This window comes from Limanda limanda, chromosome 16, assembly GCF_963576545.1.
Source record: "Limanda limanda chromosome 16, fLimLim1.1, whole genome shotgun sequence".
NCBI classification, from domain to species: domain Eukaryota; kingdom Metazoa; phylum Chordata; class Actinopteri; order Pleuronectiformes; family Pleuronectidae; genus Limanda; species Limanda limanda.
Window position 1 is genome coordinate 21,826,795 of NC_083651.1, and position 21,809 is coordinate 21,848,603.

The 21,809-nt window shown below is 41.6% G+C and overlaps 3 protein-coding genes across 3 annotated transcripts in view; 1 reads left to right on the forward strand and 2 right to left on the reverse strand.

Moving 5' to 3' along the window:
• Nucleotides 1–405: 405 nt before the first annotated feature.
• On the reverse strand, nucleotides 406–6,455 carry pnkd (PNKD metallo-beta-lactamase domain containing). The gene is made up of 9 exons (XM_061088581.1): nucleotides 6,281–6,455; nucleotides 5,465–5,580; nucleotides 4,763–4,875; nucleotides 4,574–4,632; nucleotides 4,184–4,276; nucleotides 3,826–3,989; nucleotides 3,211–3,297; nucleotides 2,825–2,940; nucleotides 406–1,615 (listed from the first exon to the last, which is right to left on the reverse strand). Exons 1-9 carry the CDS (start codon nucleotides 6,430–6,432, stop codon nucleotides 1,442–1,444), a joined length of 1,074 nt encoding a protein of 357 aa, XP_060944564.1. The 5' UTR covers nucleotides 6,433–6,455; the 3' UTR covers nucleotides 406–1,441.
• Nucleotides 6,456–7,596: 1,141 nt separating this feature from the next.
• On the forward strand, nucleotides 7,597–10,882 carry LOC133022216 (protein lifeguard 3-like). The gene is made up of 12 exons (XM_061089252.1): nucleotides 7,597–7,738; nucleotides 7,799–7,873; nucleotides 7,983–8,050; nucleotides 8,182–8,246; nucleotides 8,338–8,391; nucleotides 8,521–8,571; nucleotides 8,706–8,745; nucleotides 8,891–8,928; nucleotides 9,058–9,145; nucleotides 9,510–9,605; nucleotides 9,746–9,799; nucleotides 10,733–10,882. The coding sequence occupies exons 1-12, from the start codon at nucleotides 7,597–7,599 to the stop codon at nucleotides 10,880–10,882; spliced, it is 921 nt and encodes a 306-aa protein (XP_060945235.1).
• Nucleotides 10,883–11,487: 605 nt separating this feature from the next.
• Nucleotides 11,488–21,809, reverse strand: part of dars1 (aspartyl-tRNA synthetase 1) — a 29,228-nt gene continuing 18,906 nt past the window's right edge. Inside the window, exons 10-18 of the mRNA XM_061088406.1 lie at nucleotides 19,679–19,790; nucleotides 17,114–17,248; nucleotides 15,456–15,603; nucleotides 13,649–13,795; nucleotides 13,287–13,329; nucleotides 12,901–12,981; nucleotides 12,455–12,566; nucleotides 12,194–12,265; nucleotides 11,488–12,058 (exon numbers count right to left, since the gene is read on the reverse strand). Of these exons, the coding sequence (XP_060944389.1) occupies nucleotides 11,967–12,058; nucleotides 12,194–12,265; nucleotides 12,455–12,566; nucleotides 12,901–12,981; nucleotides 13,287–13,329; nucleotides 13,649–13,795; nucleotides 15,456–15,603; nucleotides 17,114–17,248; nucleotides 19,679–19,790 (942 nt within the window). The 3' untranslated portion in view covers nucleotides 11,488–11,966. The remainder of the gene's footprint in view (nucleotides 12,059–12,193; nucleotides 12,266–12,454; nucleotides 12,567–12,900; nucleotides 12,982–13,286; nucleotides 13,330–13,648; nucleotides 13,796–15,455; nucleotides 15,604–17,113; nucleotides 17,249–19,678; nucleotides 19,791–21,809) is intronic.

The window sequence follows — 21,809 nt, forward strand, 5'->3', positions numbered from 1 at the left end:
AGCTCGGTAGAAACCAACTGCAGCCTCTGCTCTGATTAAGAAGCTGCGGCGCTGATCTCAGAGCAGCTGAGACCAGAGAAACTCTGTGTTTTCACTGTTTCCATAGTTAAGAAGCAGCCGGTGAGTCAGTGACGGCCTGCTTCACATGAACGAGCTGTTATCTCACTGTGTCTCTGAGCGAGTGCGCAGGGGCGGAGCCTCGGGAACGGTGCGCTGTCTGGCAGCACACACACACACGCGCGCACACACACACACACACACACACACAACACACACACACACACACACACACACACACACACACACACACACACACACACACACACACACACACACACACACACACACACACACACACACACACACACACACACACACACACACACACACACACACACACACACACACACACACACACACACACACTCGCCGCTCCGGGTACTTCATGACGGCCTGATACGATTATGTTTTTAAAAATTGTGGTGACTTAGTCAACCGCCAACATTTTCGTTTCGTCTCGTCTCGTTAACGAAAATTAAAATAGATTTCGTCATAGTTTTTATTTTCAAAGATCCATTTCGTTACGTCTTCGTCTCGTCTTAGTCTTGGGAAAAGGGGCGTTAACGAATATTTTTCGTTATCGTTATCGTCAACGAAATTAACACTGGTAGGGACAAATGGTGGAATGTTGAGTGTGCAATAATGAAAATGGTGCAGGCTATGTGATGATGAAACAAAGGTCTGACTGGTCTCACTCCTTTAAAAAAGATTCAACTTCCTGAAGTCGCTTAGCTCGGCTCTGTTGGGACTCTGCCTTTTGTTGTGCACCAAAGCGCTTGAAACTTGCAACTCTTGTTGCTATCACAACAATTGTTTTAACAGTTTAAAATCAAAAAGTCAAAAAGTCACATATTCCACAGAGAAGGTTATTACTGTTCAGCAGCATTTGAATGCGAAACCATCGAATCAAATACAGCATCTTCCCAGAGGTTTGGACGACTCATCCTAAAAACAAACCCGAGTGTGTAGTAAACAAATACAGTACCTCGTGTGGCCACCCTGGGTTCCACACGCCAGAAGGAAAATCTGGTTATACCTACTACTAAAGACAGAACAGTACTACATTATGGTTTATGCCTCTATTAAAGGCATCTTAAAGATGCAATACATGAGCACTACTCTGTCTATGAACACAGAATTACCGCAATGTACCACATGTGGAGAGGTAACAGTATTATTAGAGTTTAGATTATGTAATAACAAAAGTGTGATTTTATCCTAAGGCTCACTACAGGTTGATACATGTAAAAAATTATGAAATATGGCCCTTTAAATGTTCCAAACCTGTCAGGTGTTTGTACAGTACCTCTGAGCCCAGCTTTAATGCTTTTATTACTGCAAACCACTGCTTTTGTACCACTGTCCCTTGAGCTCGCTGGTACTACTTCCTGTTGAAGAGGTCTTTGCGTTTCCGCAGCCCCTCCAGCACCCGAGCCCTGTACTGGGTCCAGTCCTCGTCCTGGAGCTGCTGGAGGCCCAGGGCCAGATGGAGCTCAGCAGAGTGGCTGCGCAGGAAGGGATTGTACAGCTTCTCTTCCCCGATAGTGGAGGGACACTGAAAATAAAGCAGGTATTAAAAAAAACACAACCCTCATCAAAATTGATGTGTAAAGCCTATCTCTAGTGGCCACGAGGATTCACATGCCACTCATTCATTTGCAGAACAGCATTATGGGTAGCAAGGGATTACTGCCAAGTTGACCCAGCGCAGCTTTGTCTTTCTGCCCCAGTTCAGCTGATGCAACGCTTTAGATCGTCAACATTAAATCACGTCTTTCATTTCCATCTTATGCGATTAGCAGAGAATCATCTACATCATTTGCTAAACCAGATGAAAACTCTGAGAGTACTTACATAGATTCTTACCACAAAGCAAATGAATATCCATCATAAGTAACACATTAAAAGAACAACCCAGGGCTGAAATTCTAGTGCAACCTAGATAAATCACTGTAGTTGTTAATTTGTTGTCATTTGAATTCAGAGTAGGAAAAGCACAGGTACATTTTGCATGTTCTCCTTCCATCTCCCGTGGCAGTGATATTACATCCATCAGCAGGTGGAACATGACCCAAGGAGGAACCCATTCAATTTTGGAGCAGATTTGGATAAATGGGCCAATCCGGGGAATTTCTTTTCACGTTTTTTAACATGGCGAGATGGGGGGTAAGCCTTAGTGGAGATATTCACTCTAATTGCCCTTTAAGTAAAGCACAACAGTATTTTAGGTGTTGTAGAGCATCAGTTGAAACTCTTCTCTCCCCATAGTTCTTCTTTCAAGTAGCTCTGCTATAAGCAACGCTATCTGTGATCTTTGTCTATGTGCTTTTCTTTGACTGTGCAGCTAACTGCTCATCATGTTCATGTTGAAAAACAACACTGGCCACAATATATGTACCAATCATGCACAGGATGAAGAGATGTAGTCATTTAATATACGTTTTGGTTGTGAAAGTTCAGTAAACTGCAAGTTTGCAGCACCGCCTCTACACGCCATGCTGTATAGATAAAAACTCATCTAAATTCCAGATAGGCACCTTCCTCCACAGTGACCCTTTGCTCTGCTGCAGACGCTATCGTAGACGCGGCTCAACCGTGAGAGGCTGAAAGGGGAGGAAGTAAGAAAAGAGCGAGCACTCTGGGCACTGACAACACAAACACTGTACGCAGGTGATAAGCCCTTCATCCCAGGTGCTGGACAAAGTGCATCCTTTCTGGGAAGGTGTGCTTGAGCGGCATAACAATGGCAATATATCATTCTTACCGTGCACAGCTTCTGGCCTCGCTGCTGCAGCACCCACTGATATTTGTTTTCCCTGACAGTGTTGTGTGGCTCAACCTCAGCGCCGAACAGCAGGTTGTCTTCTGCATACTCATGACCTGAGGGAGAGCCAGTTGACACAAAAATCAAAAATCATGCCCGCACACGTAGCCATACTTAAATCTTACGCTTCTTAGAAGTCCCTGTGTTAAGCCTTTCAACTTTGACTGTAAGTAAGTGCATCTCTGACACACTACGCCTCTCAAAGTACATAAATCAAGCCCCTGCACATTCAAACCACCCCAGCATCTCACACACACACACACACACACACACACACAGACACACACTGACACTGAGTCTGTGACAAGGGATGAGATTCTTCTTACCCGGCCATAATAGCGTATCATCACTTAAAGCGCTGACTGTGTCCAGAGATGACAGCATTGTTGTCGCATTGCCTTCAAACATCCTCCCTGAAAACAATGAGAATGGATTTGGATTCGGAGTTGAAAACAGGACATCTGCACATTTTTGTCTGGTTATCTGCATTTCAAAGGCATTTCACACGGTTTAAAGATCTTTTCATATCTGCTTGGAGTTCAGCTTGAATCTTAAAATAAAGTTTTTGAGATTTAAATTTGTCCACTGCTGTGAAACTTTTTCTGACAGATCAGAGATTCAGTTTAATATATTGTGAAAGGATCAATCAGCTGGTTCTATGCTACTATATGACAGTAGTGCACCAAAGAGCACAAATTATCATAAAATCATAAATTTGTTAGGGCTATAGTCTTCTGGGGAAATTCTTAGTGGTTAGACAATCACAGTTGTTTCTATTTAAAGTACAAAAGTGCCACATCATTAGTTTACCAAAGTTAATCCATAATTTTCAGCAGTGACAACCTGTGAACTTTGGAACCACCTAACTCAATGGAGACTGTTCGGTCTAACTGATTTGTGTGATGATTATTTCCATGGAGACAGTTTTCTGTGTAACTCACCGCATCCTGAGAGGAAGACCAGGTCGCCAGAGAAGAGGCAGGGGGGGGAGCCGGCCGCTTGTCCTTCCAGGAGGTAGATCATGTGACCCACTGTGTGTCCAGGAGTGAAGAGCGCCTTAAAGTGCATACGGCCAACTGTTACAGAGTCCTTGTGTGAGAGAGGGCTGGAAACACACAAACAAAACAAGACACACCACTGATGTCAACACAATACTGCTGATTTGCTCTTCACATCTCACGTTATCTTGTCAATTCAGATTTTTGGTGATTTTTCATATTTCTAATTGTAAAAAAACAGAGAGAAAGACATGAAGCATGGAATGAAACTTTGTGATGTGTTAAAATGACGTAAACTTACTGCGTGAGGCCAGGAATGTTGTCGGCTGCGTTTCCATAAACTCGACATGCGCTGTGAAGCTTTTTCAACTCTTTGTTTCCCCCACTGTGATCCCTGAAAATGGAACAAAAAGCAGAAGCTTGCCGGTGATGCAGACACAACAAAAACAAAAACTGTATTTATTTTGGCCTTCGGGTGAAACTAAGCATTTTCAACAACATACATTTTATTGAGGTATAAATCTTATTTCAAATAAATGTAGTGTGGGTTTTTCTCTCCTTAGATTAGCAATTGTTTGCATGAAAACTCCATGATATACAATGTATGTGTATGTCTTTGCATATTAAGCACCATCTCCTTATTTTTCATATATTGAATAAAATACACACGCAACCAAACTATAAACCTCACCAGTGCTTGTGTGTGCAGAGTATTGCTTCTAGCATCACTCCCTCTTCTTCGAGGACAGCCTGAAAAGTTACAAGTGCTGTTTAAACCATCAGTCAACATCAGCAGCAATTTAGACATAAATGGCACAATACTTTCAGATTATTGACACAGCGATTGAGGATGAACAACTGTAATTGTAGAGGTGTTTACCTGCACTGTCTGAGGGTCTGCAGGGTCAACAACCACTGCAACACTGGAGGCTGTGTCAATGACCAGATAGCTGTAGTTGTCAGACAGTACTGGGATGGGGATTATTTTGATATCTGTCGAGACACAAAGAAAAGTCAATACATGAATTATAATATTAAACTTCTCTGTGCAGTTTTAAACATATACATGTTTAATATGTGTCCGGATTTATTGTTCATAGTATATCTGGTAGAATCACAGACTGTTTATAAAGATGGACGACATGACAAGCTCCGTTAAAGTGGAGCCAAAGTATCTTGATTGACCCCTGGTGGCTGACTGCAGTAAAGATCGTAGACCCCTGCTTCCACCATGCTAGTGGGTTGGACATGGGCCAAACTAAAAAGTCAAATGACTGACTCGAAGTTAGTTGAGCGCACGTAAGAGTGGGATGTCAATACCACGACATCACTACAGCGGCGACTCCAAGTGCCATCTTCGTTGTAAGATGGCAGCGCTCGTGTCCACGATACTTTGGCTAAAATTTTGGATCGTGTCAGGAAGTGGAGACGCAATCGCCCATCTTTATTTACATTCCATGTCTGCTGCATTTTGCTGTGAGGATAATGAGCCTGTGCAACATGCAATGGGCATCTGAACAAATAACACAGAACAATGACAAACGCTGTAATTGCTTAGTAGAAAGAAAATGCTGTTACATACCATTGAGCAGCGTGGGGCGAGCGGTGGAATGTCCAGTAGGGTATTGCTCCCGGGCTTTTCTCAATTGCCTCCTGTAGTACATGGAGCCCAGTCTGGTGCTGGTGTACAGCGCGTACCTGCAGGGGAAACACTGGGTCAATGCTAACCTGACGCTAACACACACTTCCTGCTGCACACACTAATGTGACGAAACTAACCAATAAGAAGCCAGACAAGCCTCAGACTAAGGTAAATGTGATTAGAAATACAGAAGCAGATTGAACACACCAATAATCAAAATTTATCATTTATAATAATATAAATGATAAATGTGTAGACAAAAAAATGTAAATAACTTAACTGTAAACAATCTAAACCCATTTCTAGTCACCATCAGCTATCAATGAGGAAGAAGTTACACCTACTTAGTAGTAATAACATACTTATAAACAGGCTCTACACATCATCACTCCTGTTCCTATGGTGCTAATGTGAATATGTAATAATATAAATTAATGTGTAGACAAAAAATGTAAATATCTTAACTGTAAACATTCTAAACCCATTTCTAGTCATCATCATCTATCAATGAGGAAGATGTCTTCATACTTATAAACAGGTTCTACATGCAGATTTACATTTAATATATATATTTTAGTGCTGCCGAATTAAACACCAGCTGTCATGTGTTTAGGAAATGCCTTCCAACAACATGTCAGCGCATTAGTTTCGCAAACTTTTAATGGTAAACTTTAAATCGGTGTATGTTTCCAATGGGGTTTGGTGTGACACCCCCCACACGACGGTCCATATCCAACACTGTCACGTTTTACTTACGCGATGCGGAACAGCGGCTTCCCGGTCCGCGCCATGACGCCCGAGGACAGCTTCCTCCACAGCTCGCGTCCTGTTCGTCGGTGGCGGAAACACACGAGGAGGAAGCAGAGGAGAGAAGCAGCAGCGGTGAGAGACGTCAGGTCCGCTGGCATCGTTCCGCCATTGCCCTGCAGAGGAGAGCGGTGACGACACAGGAAGTGAGGACGCACAGAAACCACGTAGGTAACGATAAACAATAATACAAAACAACACCGGAAATAACTTCACGTCACATTTCTTTTCTTATTTTTGATCGATACTCATTTGCACCTTTTTTTTAATTTGCATTTTTTTTAATATTGCGTTTAGTTTGAGATTCTATTGTTTTATAGTTTTTAATTTCATTGTATTTATTTGCTGCTTCTGCTTCGTCTTTAAATTCTAGGGTTATGTTTCATTAAGACTCTATTTGATTCATTTGATTATTATTTTTACATAAACAACAAAAACACAGAAAGGCACATGTTACAGAACTGACCATTCATATCAAGCAATACTTCCCATCCATCTCTGATTGTACACAAAAAATAAATTTCAATGAAAATCTTGAAAAGCACAATTTTTTCATTGAAATAATATTAGTTTTTTTCCTTTTTATTGATTTGGCTTTTCTTTTGCCACACGTTTTGAATTTGTAATATTGTAAGAAAATGTGTGTGTTAGTAAATTAAGTGAGTCTTGTATTCCCTAGCATCTAACTAAATGTTGGTAGGAGACAGACAGGCCTCTCACAACAGTCTCGTGTTTTTTTGTTTATCTAATTGTATTTTTGGAGGGCCAGTGCAGCCAGTCTCCACCACCACACATCGATACCAGTGTGAGTTTCACAGAGCAGATCCTGTTTCAAAGATGACATCCCCCCCGAGGGGAGGCAAACCTCCGAGGAGAGAAAGGACAGAAGGCCACAGTGCTGCCAGGCTGACGCCGCCAGGTAAGTTACAGTTTCATTTGTTTCTCCGGTCTTTTATTGTTTAACTAGGTTGTTTTACACAACACAGTGTATGCATTTGTTAGAAGTACAAATATGGTTATTTTTATCCCCTAACTGTTAAAAATACTGCATTTTGGCTTGTTAAATTGTGTTTTATTTTTATTTTAATGTTTGAGGTTTTCACAATAATATAACAACCTGCTTTTACTCAATAAATGTGACATTGAAAAGTACATTGTAAACGTGATTACTGTTGATGATATAGTGACCGTACACGTGTCTCATATTGTAGTCATCATGTGCCACTAGCACATGTACAGTTTGAGTTATTCTCTTTCAGGTAAACATGTCGTCTAAAGAAGACAGTCCTCCACCTTATGAGGAAGCAGTACAACAGCCGAAGTATGGAACCTCCCCCCAGCAGCTGCAGCATGGCTCCCCTCTTCCACCGCCTCCATCCTACAGCCCCAGTCCCGGGATGTACCCTGGCCCGCCTGGCTACTGGGGCCAGGAGAGCGCCTACTCGCAGGGCGCCATGTGGGCCCCAGCCCCTGGCTTCTCTCCAACCGGGATGCCCACCTCAATACCGACTCTGTCTGCTGGAGTGCACGCGTTGAACTCAGGTTCTGAGGAATGACACTGGACTTCAGTTAATCACTTCCTGCATTATATTCACATAAGCTCCCGATAGATTAAGTCTAAATCAACACCTCGCTGTTCCCAATCCTGCAGGAGACATGGAGGATCTTCTGAGCGCCCAGTGGGAGAGCACGTCTATTCGGCATGGCTTCATCAGAAAGGTAAGACGGCAACTGTGTGTTGTTTTGTTGTTCAGACTGACAATGACAAACCCCAGTTATCTCATCTAAATCTACTAAATGTGTGTTCTTGTGTGCTCAACAGAACTTCTTGGTTTTGTGTCTTTGGGCAGGTTTACTTAATTCTAACAGCACAGCTTGCCGTCACCTTCTCAGTCGTTGGCGTCTTCACATTTGTGTAAGTGTCCCCGTGCATTAGAACATTTCTACCTACTGTGAGTGTGTGCACTGGAGGATGAGGAAGTCTTCTACGTCTGTGCTTTTCACAGGGACCCAGTGAGGCTGTTTGTCATCAAGTACCCTGGCGTCTACTGGGCATCTTTGTGAGTTACACTCCAGGAACACAATGAAAGGAAGTGCAATTAAAAGAGCAACTCAATATTTTCTCTTCTGTGTTTCTCCTGATATGATGTTACGTACCATACCAATCAAAGTGTCTGATCTCTCCATAGTGTGGTGTATTTTTTCGTGTACTGCATTCTCATCTGCTGCAAAGAGCCGAGGTGAGCACCCCCCCTCTTTCCTGTCGGAATAACATTGAAAATAATTATAGAACTACAAATTGTATGTCCTCAAATATTTTAAACCAGTAGTATTTCTATTTGTATACCTAAAATATTCAAATGTTTTTGTTTAGGAGACGTTTCCCATGCAATCTTATACTGTTGGGAGTATTTGTAAGTATCGTCAATATTGATTTATGATTGCATGATAATGACTACGGTCCAGCCAAGGCAAAACTAAGAGAACTGGCAGCATATGAAAGAGGAAAGAATCCACTCTGTCCTTTGTAACCCCTTGTTTTCATGTTTTATCTTGCAGACTCTCGCCTTGTCTTACATGTCTGGATCCATTTCGAGGTTTGTTCTTGGCACCGGGTCAGCCGATGCACCAGAACACACAAAGAGAGTCACATTTTCACAATAATGTATTCATATTATCATTACATTCTGTTTAATCGTTTGAATTCCGTTCTCTGTCTTTCACAGCTATTATGAAACAAAAGCCGTGCTCCTGGCCATGGGAATAACAGCATTAGTTTGTATAGCTGTCACAATCTTCTGCTTCCAAACCAAGGTAGAGGGAGAAGTAGTCTGTGTCTGTCTGCGGCTCAGTAGCTCGTGGCTAGTCAGAGGTTGTCTTTGTTGTCAGTGTAAAATAACTCCTTTGTCTCGCATTACCATGCGGCTCTGGGCTCCTTTAAATATTTAAAACATTTCGGGATAAGATGTGAATCCAACTTCTCCGTCTGATGCAACCCAAGACGAATGAGTTACATTTCTGGCTGGTGCACGACACATCCTCCCCGGTTTAATATTATTATTTGATTTCTTTTTTTATTTTAAACCTGAATTCTGAAATGATCTCCACTGCTCTTTCATGTGACTTGAAGCCTATTAACTTCCCTTTCATCCCGTTAATGACTTGCTTCTCATCACAGGTGGATTTCACCTCCTGCGGGGGTCTCCTCTCTGTTGCCGCTGTTTTACTCATGATCATCGGGATTGTTACGGCAGTCGTCCTCTCCTTCCACTATGTGAGCTCTCTTTGGTCAAATCTATCAATTTATTCCCTCTACTCGTGTTTCTCGGTGTGGGGGGGGGGAGTAGCAGCTCAGTTGGGTGTATCTGTGTGACTGATTTCACATTCACTGGCCTTTCTTGTGTCACTCCACAGGTCACCTGGCTGCATATGCTCTACGCCGCAATTGGAGCCGTCGTTTACACTCTGGTGAGGCTACACCCCCCCCCCTCCCCGACTCTAAGGACAACTTGTATCACAAGGTTGTCGTTGGATAACAAGAGGCACAGTCGTTCTTAAAATACACAATAATTCATCAGAGCGAAGCACATAAGGACAATATACTACTTATTGAGTCTTAATAACATCAGGTCTATCTCCACTCTGGGACCAGAAATAATTTGGTAAGTATTAAGTCATATAATTTATGGTTTATCAATGGTTTAGTCTGAGAGTGGATTAAAAGACCGAAGAGATGGACCATTGTAAAGAGTTCGCTTTCTGGGGATATTGAACATCAACAGCAAATGTTGTTCTGTTGGTTTGTCCACCACCTTTCCAAATTATATTAACACCTATTAAATGGATCGTCACGGTCCCCAGATGATGTACCCTTTATAGATAATCTTTCCTGTAGTGCTGCCACAAGGTGGCAGTGTCTTCAATATCCTGGCAATTCATGAACGTATGGCCAGAAATGTGGCTCACTAGTGATGTCTTAATTTCTCAAATAGTTGTTGAACATGGTAAACATGACCATATTAACATAGCCATTGTAAGCATGTTAGCATTCTGAAGTTAGCATTTAGCTCTACATACCATGGTACCCAAGCATAGTCGTACACATCAGCTGTATTTGTGCACTGATGAAAACTTGGAAACAGACCTTTAGCCTGAAATGTCAAAGGTTATGAAAAGATTAAAATGTGGAACATGAAGCTCGCAATCATTGCTATGGCAAGTTGTTCAGATTGACTCAGTGTTTCAATGGTGAAAGTATCCACACTTTCCCCTTGGACCGAGATAAAAAAGTATATATAACATGTGTGCATGCTTTTGAAATATTTGAGGGTCTGCATCTCGTGCCTCATCAGAAACATCCTAATAGACAACCTCATTTTGTTTCTCTCCGTCTCTTGTTAGTTTTTGGTCTACAACACGCAGCTTCTCATTGGAAACCGGGAGTTAGCCATCAGCCCAGAGGAGTACATCTACGGAGCGCTCTCTCTCTACGTCGACATCGTTCATATCTTCCTCTTCATCCTTCAAGTCAGCGGAGCAGCGACTGACTGAGTCCCGTGGTCAGAGTGCATTATACTATATTTGTCATTAAACATAATGCTAAATGTATATTATTTTTACAGTAACACATGAGCACTTTGATCTCCTCACTGTATGAAGCTGGAAGTGGATTTGAAGTTTGTATTTACCCAAATGTGAATGAACAGAGATTCTTGAGCTTTGCAGATTGTATAGTTGTAAATTAATAATACATGTTATGTTCCTTTTTCGTGTTATAAAGTGGTATTTTAGTAGATCGTCCGTACGAAATAAAAACATCTTAATAGTGATGTAGTCTGTGATTTATTACATCTGTCAAACCTGATCATTACTGGATTAATAAATAGTGTTTGATCCTTGTTCAGAGGTATAAGAATAAGCATTGGAAATGCACTGTTATTCCCCTTTACTATTCAATCCGGCAATTCCAACTTCTGAATATTGATATACTGTGATTTCATAGTGACACCATTAAGATATCAATCTTATCATATGAACATAAATTTTGATTGATCTATAAAAGCAAAAAGAAACTAGTTTTTTCTACCATGTTTGTTGACACACATGCCCACACAGACACACACAGTTGGAAAAAACAAAGGAGACAAAACACTTGATGGCTCAAGGATTTTTTTTGTATTTAATGAATTGATTTTAGTTCCATTAACAAAACACCTGTAGTTACCGGCAAACCGAGACCACAATCATTAGTCCTAATTCTGTGCTGGTAGTAGGGGGGACTCAGATCTGGATTAAAGTAATTTTCTTAACATTGTAAACATAGAAAAGAAGTTCGACAAACACTGACTCATTGGAGAAAAGATGTGCTTCCAGCAACTTCCTTAAATCACAGATCAGCTCCTCTTTCTTTTTATTCCCTTTGTCATTTGCTGTTGTTGCACATCAATCAATAAAATACACCCTACCTTTGCGACTGCATTATTCTTGCATCTTAATGGTTAATCATAGTGACATGTTAGTGTCTAGGGTGCCACTAACCCCTATACCCTCTCCCTTTCTGGATTACTATTGTTTCCCGTCACCAGCATCTGTGTGTTAGTCCCGGATGATTGGGTTTGTCCACTTGGACGAAGGCTCAAGGTGTCAGGCGCTTGGGGTCACGGGGGAACATGGAGGTCTGACGGATGTTGTGGAGGCCGAGGTACAGCATGCAGACTCTCTCCAGGCCTGAGGAGTATCACAGGCAATCAGCAAATCTTTATTCCTCACAATAACATGCAGAGCTGTGGTCATATTTTCATGTAGTTTATTATGATAATGCTCTTTTCAAACAGGAATTCCTCAGTAAAGCACATCACTTACCAATGCCTCCACCGCCATGTGGGGGGGCTCCATACCGGAAGGAGTCAATGTACGACTTGATCTTCTCCAGGTCTGTAGTGACATAAAAAAAACAGAAAGAGTTTCAGCTTTTAAAAAGAAAGAAAAACAAAGTTACATGTGAGACAATCATTCCAACTTATTTCTTGGTGTCGTCATTCCCACCTTCCGCCTAAAGAGGGAGACAAATCACATGTTCCTGTGCACAATGTCTCATAACAGGATTTCTACACGTGCTCTTACCAATCTGATGGTGGACGGCTCTCTCAGTCAGCAGCTGAGGATCGTGGACTCTCTGAGCTCCAGACAGGATCTCCTCCCCCCTCATGAACATGTCATAGGAGTTGGAATATTTCTGGTCAAAAAACAAGAAGATGTGTTTCATGTGACATCCACAATCAAGCTTTCCACATATCTGTTAATGACCCTGACACACAAATGGTGCGAAACTCAGGAACATTTGCAGACACAATTAGACACATAACTAAAATAACAAAATTTCTCAGTGTTAATTTTCTCGGCACATCCCAATATCCAGCAGAAGACAGGAGTGTTTGGCTCTGGACAGTTTTTTAAGTTTAGGTACCGTCAACCACAAAACTAATTTACACAAATTTACATAACATTTGTTTTCTGCACAGTTTGGACTACGTAGCCAGTTACTGTTTGCGTTGAAGGGAGAAACTTACAGGGTTGCTTGGATCTGGCATCGTGTAGAAGGGTCTGACAGCCAGTGGGTATTTATCCAGCACGTAGAAGTCAGTATCATACTGAGGAAATACAAAAGGAACAGATACAATATTATAAAAGGTACTTCTAGTTACTTATGTTATAGTTATTTACAGTTATACAAATTCTGTCAAATCTGCCTGTTTTCGCCAACACTGCTCAGCATATGTTTGCTTTGCCATGTGCAGCACTTATGAAAGCTATGTTGTAAATAAATTATCCTAAACATCAGTTTTTGTGCAGCACTCTGATGAACATGCTGACACAATCATGTACAGTATATGTCCAGTGAAGCTATATTCAGATTTTTACACCAATATTAAACTAAAGGGACATGTGAACGTACCTTTTCCTTGACGAGACGGCCAAGCAGCTTTTCGTTGGGTGTACTACAAGACAACAGAGAAATAAGTCAATATTTCTAAAAGCAGCTGTATTTTATTGTGTTTGACTGTAACTCACAGCTTGACACTATAAATCTATATAATGCTCTACTAGCATATATACAGCAACACCAAGTTAGACAAAGTGTTTCTTTGTCCATTACAAATGTGAATAGTTCAACAGAACAGTTTGATCACAAGATTTACGTGATCTTAAAATGTTGCTGAGTTATCGGTCTGATGTTTCACTTATTTTTAAACTAGAATCTAATCATCTGACATGATGAGGTGGAAGTGGGTCAGAGGGGGTCTGACGTGTTCTGACCTGAGGTCTTCCTCATCACCCATCTCCACGCCAGCCTCGTGCAGCATGGCCACGGCCTCAGTGAACTCCAGCCTCAGAGTGGGCTCCAGGAATTTGAAGGGCTCACTGGGAAACTGCTTGTTCACAGTCTGGATCTCATTCTGGTAGCTGAAACAGACACAGACAAATTCAAACTTAGGAATCAAGACTTAGGAATCTAGTTGTTAAACAAACAAGGGTCAAAGCCCACATGGCCAGTCACTTTGTTAGAACACATTTTAATCATTTAAGGCCACTCATCTGCTGGCCACTTTACCGGCTCTCTCCCCAGAAACAAAACATAAGAGCTCATGGAGGTGCTAACATACTTCAATGGAAAAGACAGTACAAACTAAATCACAACTAGAATACAGTAAGTGAAGTAGAGTGCATAGTTCTGTCAAGGCCAGACAATCCTACATGTCTGTCTAGTTCTTACAGTAAAAAAAAAACTGAAATAAATGGAAGTAGTCTGATAATCTGCAACAAATTCTACGATTCATCAATATCAACAGGAAAAATATACGAAGAGATCAAACTTGTAATCCTGAGAAATTGACAAATGTTGAAAAATGTTGCATTATCCTGTTAACAGATGAACCAACAAACAGACAGAGATGAGAACATGATGTCTTTCGCAAACATACTTGAAAAAAACGATGTGGGAACAGAAGAGCTCTAAAAGACGTTTGGACTTGAGTCTTTCGTTTCAAAAAACCACTTGAGACCACGAACAGAGATGAAAGTTACAGTTGCACAGTTTGGAAGGTCATGAGAACAAAAGACAAACCGCCAGAGTGTCCTGAGAAAGAGGAACAATAGTCACAAGTTGAAACTAACTGACGGGGTCACTGTATAACAGGAGCTAACATCTGCGGCGAGATCGGCATGTGATCTAATGTGACTCACGTCGGAATCAATGTTTCACACAGACACTGGGTTATTTTAACCCTGGGAGCCTGTGGTCTGAGGTCTTCAGGGCGTGTCCAAATCCACGTTAGGTAGCTTGATGGTGGGAAAACGCTGTGCAATCCAGGTGCATGGTTTATAACGCTTGTATTTAATGTCTTTAAACAAGGGTGTGTTTTTTGTGTTACATGCAATAAACCAGTAAGAGTGGGATCTCTCTATTCCTTTTGGTGCAACTCGATGGATTGCTGTTGTAATGGCTGAGTCGTCATGGAAATAAGAGTACAGTTGTTTTCCACCCGCCTATGTAGGTGCATGTCACTATCTCAATGTTACTATCTTTTTTACTGCAGTGGTTTTGGTGTGAATGTGCACAATAGAGAGCAGGAGCCATTTATATTAGAGGAAGCAATAATTAAACAGAAGGTTTATGACTGGATAGGAAATGACTAAGAACTACCTTCATTCACAGACATTTGGAGCCATAAATACATCTTCCATACTCCTCTCCTATTATAGTTCACTACATGTGCAGTACTAGTTCACAACGCTAGGAGGCAATAGAGCCACATCGATCAATCTATTGTGTGGTAATGTCTGTCTTTTGTGAGAGAATACAGGAGTGTGGGTGATAACACTTCATCTGGATTCAACAGATGAAATAACTTTACTAAAACATACAATATTTAAACCTTTTATCAGCAATAAAACATCCGCACCAGGAATTGATCCTGTTAAAATTCAGTGACATTTCATTTGCATCAGGTTTTGGTGCAATCGTCGCCTGAACTCACAAAAAGTTTCAGTCCAACTAAAGTGTTGAGAACAAAAATGTCAGCCTATAAGTTTTGAGCTTCACTGTATAGAATCCTGCTCTTACTTGTCTCTCAGGCCCTTGAAGATCTGAACCATGGTGTCGGTGATGGACTCGATCACTTCGTGGTAATGGTAGTTGAAGGCCATTTCAATATCCAGACCCACAAACTCAGTCAGGTGACGGTGGGTGTTGGAGTCCTCCGCCCGGAAAACTGAAAGATTTCAAATCAGTGTTCAAAAGTCAGCAAATTGAAGAAGAGGCGAAGTGGCAGCTTTCAAATCTCAAACAGTTTGTAATTCAGGACCTTTCATTGTATTGCTTATGAAGCACTTTGTGTGCCATGAGTCGTCTAAACTGAATCAGCACTGATCACCTCTGAGATAATGATTTCGACATCACTGCTGCTGATGGTTTGCAGGTCAGTGCTGAGATGCTTAGCTGGAGACAACTGAGGCCGTGTGTAAACCTCAGGTCTCACTAAAAGCTGCTTTCAGAAAGTAAAAATGGGTCCAGACATTTGCTGGTGTTTGTCCTCCACTTATGAAAAGCGCAGCAACGGATCAGTCTGGGTCAGACGCCTTCACAACAACAGGAAATTGTCTGCACATGAAGAGGAGAAGTGGCAGCTGGGTAGAGCATCCAGCAGGCACGACTACATTCTGCTGCACAGATCACACGTTTATATCCACAGCACAAAGACATCTGCCTGTCGTGGGGAGAAACTGACTTTTGTGTTCTCACATACTATCACTTCATGGCAGGTCTGAAAGCAGCTTAATTGTGACAAGTGTCGGAGTGATACTCCTACATGCCAACAGTTGATTAAATGTATCTCAACATCCACACGTGGCTGAATGGAGACCCAGTGTATATGTAAAGTTATAAATGTGGATATGCACATTTCTGCCGAGTGTTAATTAGGAACCGACAGTTTTATGCATCTGACCCCTGAATACATTTACTGAAACCCATAAAAAAAACCTAACAGTGCCAAACATAATTAACAGGACATCTGCTCCTCAGTGCTGCAGACCGGCCTTGTGTTCATGTCTTTGTTCCCCTTGTGGACCTCTTCAGCTGGATTTAGATAGTGGCACCATATACTTAAACACAGAGACGCCAGGGTTTCAAGGAGAGTTGATCCCAATTCTCCTGACTTGCCAAATCGGTGCGACTGTAACTAAGGCAACAGCAGCGAGTACATCGTTGCCTCAGAAGCTGCAATGACCTTAAGCCCTTTGATTTCTTTCTGTGCGGAGAAGAAAACGAGGACCTCGGCTCAGCCGGTGGAAAATGTGCATCCATCTCCAAAATGTCTCATTTTATCTCGGGTCAGATTTTTTGTGTCATGTTAAAAATAGGTAAAAAGGATCTGAATGTGCAGGAACCCACGAGTGGCTGTTCGCATTCGATCGAGCGGTGGCAGTGTTTGCTTACCCACAGATCTGAGGACAGTCTTAAATCCGGTAAAGCATCATAAAGTCTTTTACAAGCCCCACTGTGTCGCTAACACACTGAACTATACAGCATCTCTGAACACTGTTAAAGTAATACACAAAAGGAGGGATGTCTGTTAAAGTTTAATAATCTAAATGCATTAAGAGCCATTTCTGAAACAGACAGCTCACTTAATGGGACCAAATGATTTTCACTAGACTCTCGCTGCTCATTTCACTCGCACAAGTGGATGTGGAGGGGACAGATGGGAGAGTGGAACTTACCTGGCCCCACACAGAAGACCTTGTCAAAGTCGGCACAGATGCACATCTGCTTGTAGAGCTGGGGAGACTGGGCCAGGTAGGCGCTGGTCTTGAAGTAAGACACAGTGAAGACGTTGGCTCCACCTTCACTGGCAGCTGAGAGAGGACAAAGTGGACAACTTTTAGAAATGACTTTTTTTTTTTTTTAAATGGCCTTTAGCCGCTGGAGATGATAGAGGTTTTGATAAACTAGTGCAGAGCCTGTTGTTGACCTGCATGTTCTCTCTGAAACTGTTACAATGACTTGCAGTAATTGAGCCATGGTAAGTGAGGACTGTACAAAGAGCTGTTCAGCTGTTTATTCAAAGTTCAGTTAAACCCAGTTCACCGAACCCTGAACTGGAGAATCAGTCGTCGTGAACACGCCCGTTCTCATGACTTCACTTACCTTGATGAGTCCCAGCCACTGCTGCTACACAGCGCTGGTCCCCTGCTTATTCAAAGTTTATTGATATTCAACGTATCGTGTGTCCTGCTAAACTGAAAGTTGGACTTCTTTGGGTCATTAACTATACACATGCTTAGTGTTAAGCTGATAAGATGAATGGTTCTTTAGATATTCGAGCCACCTACTGACAGAGATAGTGAAGTTTAAGTATCTATCTAATGATTTACTTAATTCCAGATAAGAGGCCCAATGATGGAAACTGAATGTTTGTCATGTTGCAAACTCAAACTGCCACAAAAGATGAGACACAAAATTTCCATTTACAGTAATAACTGTCTTTTTGAAAATAGGGATATTTGGACGTTGGCTTATGAATTTAAAAAAACTACATACACCTGTCTGGCATATTTTTTAAAAACAAACAAATACAAGCCGCAGACTTATAAAGCATACGCCCGACTCATAACACATTTGCGGTTCCTTTTTTCAAAAGACGTCAGAGGGCATATTCTGACACACTCATCTTGTCCAAAATAGGGTTAGGGTGGTGCCTCACACGACACAAACTGTCACAGCGTGTGCTCTGGGTGGTGGCAGGCAGGAAGATGTGGGTTTCGCAAAAAACGGTTTCACAGTTGATTTACAGGTGCCGCCAAAACAAAATCGCGGCAATTTTGAATTCAAATGTGAGAACACGATTGGCTCGTTAAGAAAAAGGGAAGTGGGCACACCACAGGTTTCGCCACAGTTCAATTTGGGAGACACTGCTTGAGACTTTTGAGAAAAACTACATTTCAGTTGAAGAACAGAAAAGTAAAGCTGGTATCCGAGACCTGGGGCCTAACTTCTAACAAACTGTGTTTGTATGAAATGAGGCCTGCAAAAGATGTCTGCCACTTCCCACGCTACAGTTGGGGTCTAAAAAACATGACAGGAGAGTGTTTGAGCCTAAAGGAAAACCAACTGAACCATGTGTGTGTACATTCTGGAGACAGGGGAAAATTTGTGACGAAGATGGGAAGTAGTGGATAGAAGCCGGGTTGTAGAAGATAAATGTGAGGGGCATCAATATATGTATGATGATGATCAGATTGATGAGTGGCACTTTTACCACTTTAAAACAGGCTAATTTATCAATGTTGGCTGCAAAAACCCAAAATAACATCCAGCAGCATCCAAGATTAATTTAGCAAATTATTTTTTTGTTAGTGGTTGTGTAAAATAGCTGCAGTGCACACACTCTCAGCTCTCACGCAGGGAAGACCTTGATTTCTGTGTCTCGCAAATGATCTTCTTGGTTGCCGTGAGTCACCATGAAGAACCATCCATCACCGGGCTCATTTCTATGCATCAGCATTTATGAGGTGCTCTGTATTGACCAGTTACAACTGAATGTGGATGTATAGAGGAGAGAAGGATACGAGGCTGATCCACATGTGCACGTGTCCAGGTGGTCTGTGGTGATTTAGAAAGGAACATCGCCTGCAGGTGTGCATGTGCACGGTTTTATAAATCTCACCATTTTGGGCTTTTGTGCGCATGTGCATCTTAGTATGGATCCTCCACACTGTTTTATAAATGAGGCTCCTGCTGTTGAGAAAGATTTTCAAGGATGAGTGATACCCTATGCAGGGAAAAACTCAAATAACTGAATCTTCTGAATGTTGGTGGGAAGGTTTTTGCTCAAATCTGAAGGTTTTTTTCTCCCCTGGTCTTTTGCTTCTTCCTGTGATGTGGGATAAGGCCTTTGGGGAGCAGGCTTAAGGAAAATCTCCGCTGTCAATTTAGGGGCATTGTGTGGAGATATGAGAGTTTATTAAAAATTCCCACAGGGCTGGATGAAATTTCACATTGGTCTGAAAAAGTTTTGTCCGTTTGTCTGAGTCTTGTTTCATAAACTTTATTCGTCACTAAAACCAACAAAACCGTTTTTGTGAGCTTCAACTGAAATGTGGTTCCTGATCTAGAAAATAAAACGGACAACCCAAACAGGAAGTGAACTTTACAACCGTCACGCGATGACTCACGGGACATCTGTGGCTGGTGATATGACATGGAGAGGGTGTGCCTCTATTTGAGAAAGATTCAGTGCACGTTAATGTCTCTTTTTCCCACGAGGCAGGATCATGTCTTTGTACCTGATATGATCTTAGGGGTCTGGATCTCAACAAAGCCCTTATCGGTGAGGGTGTCTCTGAAGAGCTGGCACACTCTCGCCTGCAGCCGGAAGATGGCCTGGCTGGTGGTTGTCTACAAACAAAAAACACACAGACATGGTTAGCATGAGTCACAAGTATCATTTCTACACAATCATTTCACAAAACAATGACGTTAATCCAAACCCCTGCACGAGTCCCGAGAAATGTTTAACTATTAACTGTTGCAGGTTTTCGGGTGAAGACTAAAGGAAACAGAGCCTTTGAAATAAGAGCTCCCTCGCTCTGGAATACCCTGCCTGAGGAAATACGGCCGGCTGGGTCAGTAGCTTCCTTGGAATCCAAGCTTAAAAAGTCATCGTACCACATTTCAAGATTTTATCCCATAAACCCAATTTTTGAATGTTGCAGTACCTCCAGGAGCGTATCACCAACACAGTAGATAATAGTAACCCACCTTGACGTTTGTTGCCATCCTTCAATAAACCAATAAGAATATTTTAGACAATTCTATATTATTGTGTTCTTACATTTCTGTCACACCTTTAGTTTATTTATTATTATATTTATTCTTGACTGAGTTTTTATTATTTTTCTATGTTATAACTTTGTATTTTTAACAAATGATTCGTTATTTCTGGAATCAAGGAGGGGATCAAACTGCAAACCAGCTGATAAATGTAAAAACCTAAGCCCGAAAATCCCCCGAAGCTACAATAGTTAGGCGACACACGATGTGAAAACGTAAGAGAACACTCCCTAGAATCCACTGATTCATCTCAAATGACCACAAGATTTCAAGGAGCGAGCTTTACTGGCTTTCAACTCCAGTTATTATACATTTTCATGAAGACAGGCCTCTGCCAATACAGGACACCCAGGTCTAATTAAGAGGTTTCATTTCTCTCTGTTTCCACACATCTCGGGCTCCTGTCCAGTCCTGAATCAGCCTTGTCTGACTAGCAGTTGGCAGCAATGAAAGGTGATAATGTCTTCATACTGGCAAAGCTCATTAATCTGCAGACAATGCCTTAGGGCCGTCTGACGAAACTTTTTTTTACATTTCCAATCTGAATACTTCAGTAATTCAGTCTGCAAAAAGAAGATGTGAAGAAAAACAAAACTTTCCTGCTTCAAAACCCTGTGATCAAAGCCTTTAAAGAGCAGTGAACCTAATAATTCATTCAACCCCCAAAACTCCTATGACTCATTTGTATCTTGTATTACACATGTGGCTGTGCCCCTTTTCAAATGTGGGGGGGTAATTGACCTAAAACCAGCATGTGCAGGACCACGTTGGAAGATTAGAAAGCGCTTCCTGTTTACAGCACGTCTGCAGTGAGCAGGTAAGAGGGTGGCTGGTGGTTAGTTACTAGAAACTGACAGATCTTCTGATGGTTCCCTGAACCGGAGGCACCTCTCAGTGGCAGAGATGCTCGAACCCATTCTGCGGTGACGCTCCACCACAGGCAGGTTTCAGAGAACACAATTAAATGTTCCTTTTTCGGTGCGTCTACAGTGGTAAACAAGTTAAATGTAAGGGCTTTTTTAAGAGCTTTTTGAAATCACTTCAAATTAAATTTAAGACCAATCTTATTATTGAAACACAAACTGCCTTTAACCACCACTTATCAATAAATGTGCATTTACCCACGTTCATAAACTAGGAAGCACGCTGGCTAGAGAGGCATTGGACTAATAAATAAAGTTCCCCAGAGACAGACAAACGACACAGCGCAAAGTGGGAGTAATAATTCTTCGTTTTCGTCGTTGTGGCAGAGTAATAAGAGCAATTTTAACTGTCATAAAGTCCCATCCAATCTGAATTTTAGATAATTTAATACTTTTCAAAGCTTTCTATTTGTTGCGACAGTGTTTTATAAACCAAACAAGTGAATAACTAATCAATAAAATAAACAGCCGATAAATGAATACTAAAAATGAATGGTTTTTAACCCATGGTAATTAAACTAAAGCTTAGACTGATTCTCATATACACTTGGAGAGTATTTCCTTACATGTCTACCATGCTTCTCAACACCAGCGAATACTAGGATGTCCAACACCGTGACTGTGGGTCCGTGAGCAGGAGTAAAGCTGTGAGCACAGTGTT

What these genes read in the sequence shown, in the direction of transcription:
- pnkd (XM_061088581.1), bottom strand. Translation starts at nt 6,432, where the DNA reads ATGCCAGCGGACCTGACGTCTCTCACCGCTGCTGCTTCTCTCCTCTGC. An exon ending in GGTCTTCCTCTCAGGATGCG is followed by an intron (nt 3,298 to 3,825) that starts GTGAGTTACACA and finishes CATTGTTTTCAG; the next exon opens with GGAGGATGTTTGAAGGCAAT. An exon ending in TGATACGCTATTATGGCCGG is followed by an intron (nt 2,941 to 3,210) that starts GTAAGAAGAATC and finishes GCTCTCCCTCAG; the next exon opens with GTCATGAGTATGCAGAAGAC.
- LOC133022216 (XM_061089252.1), top strand. Translation starts at nt 7,597, where the DNA reads ATGTCGTCTAAAGAAGACAGTCCTCCACCTTATGAGGAAGCAGTACAA. An exon ending in GTTGGCGTCTTCACATTTGT is followed by an intron (nt 8,247 to 8,337) that starts GTAAGTGTCCCC and finishes TGCTTTTCACAG; the next exon opens with GGACCCAGTGAGGCTGTTTG. An exon ending in ATCTGCTGCAAAGAGCCGAG is followed by an intron (nt 8,572 to 8,705) that starts GTGAGCACCCCC and finishes GTTTTTGTTTAG; the next exon opens with GAGACGTTTCCCATGCAATC.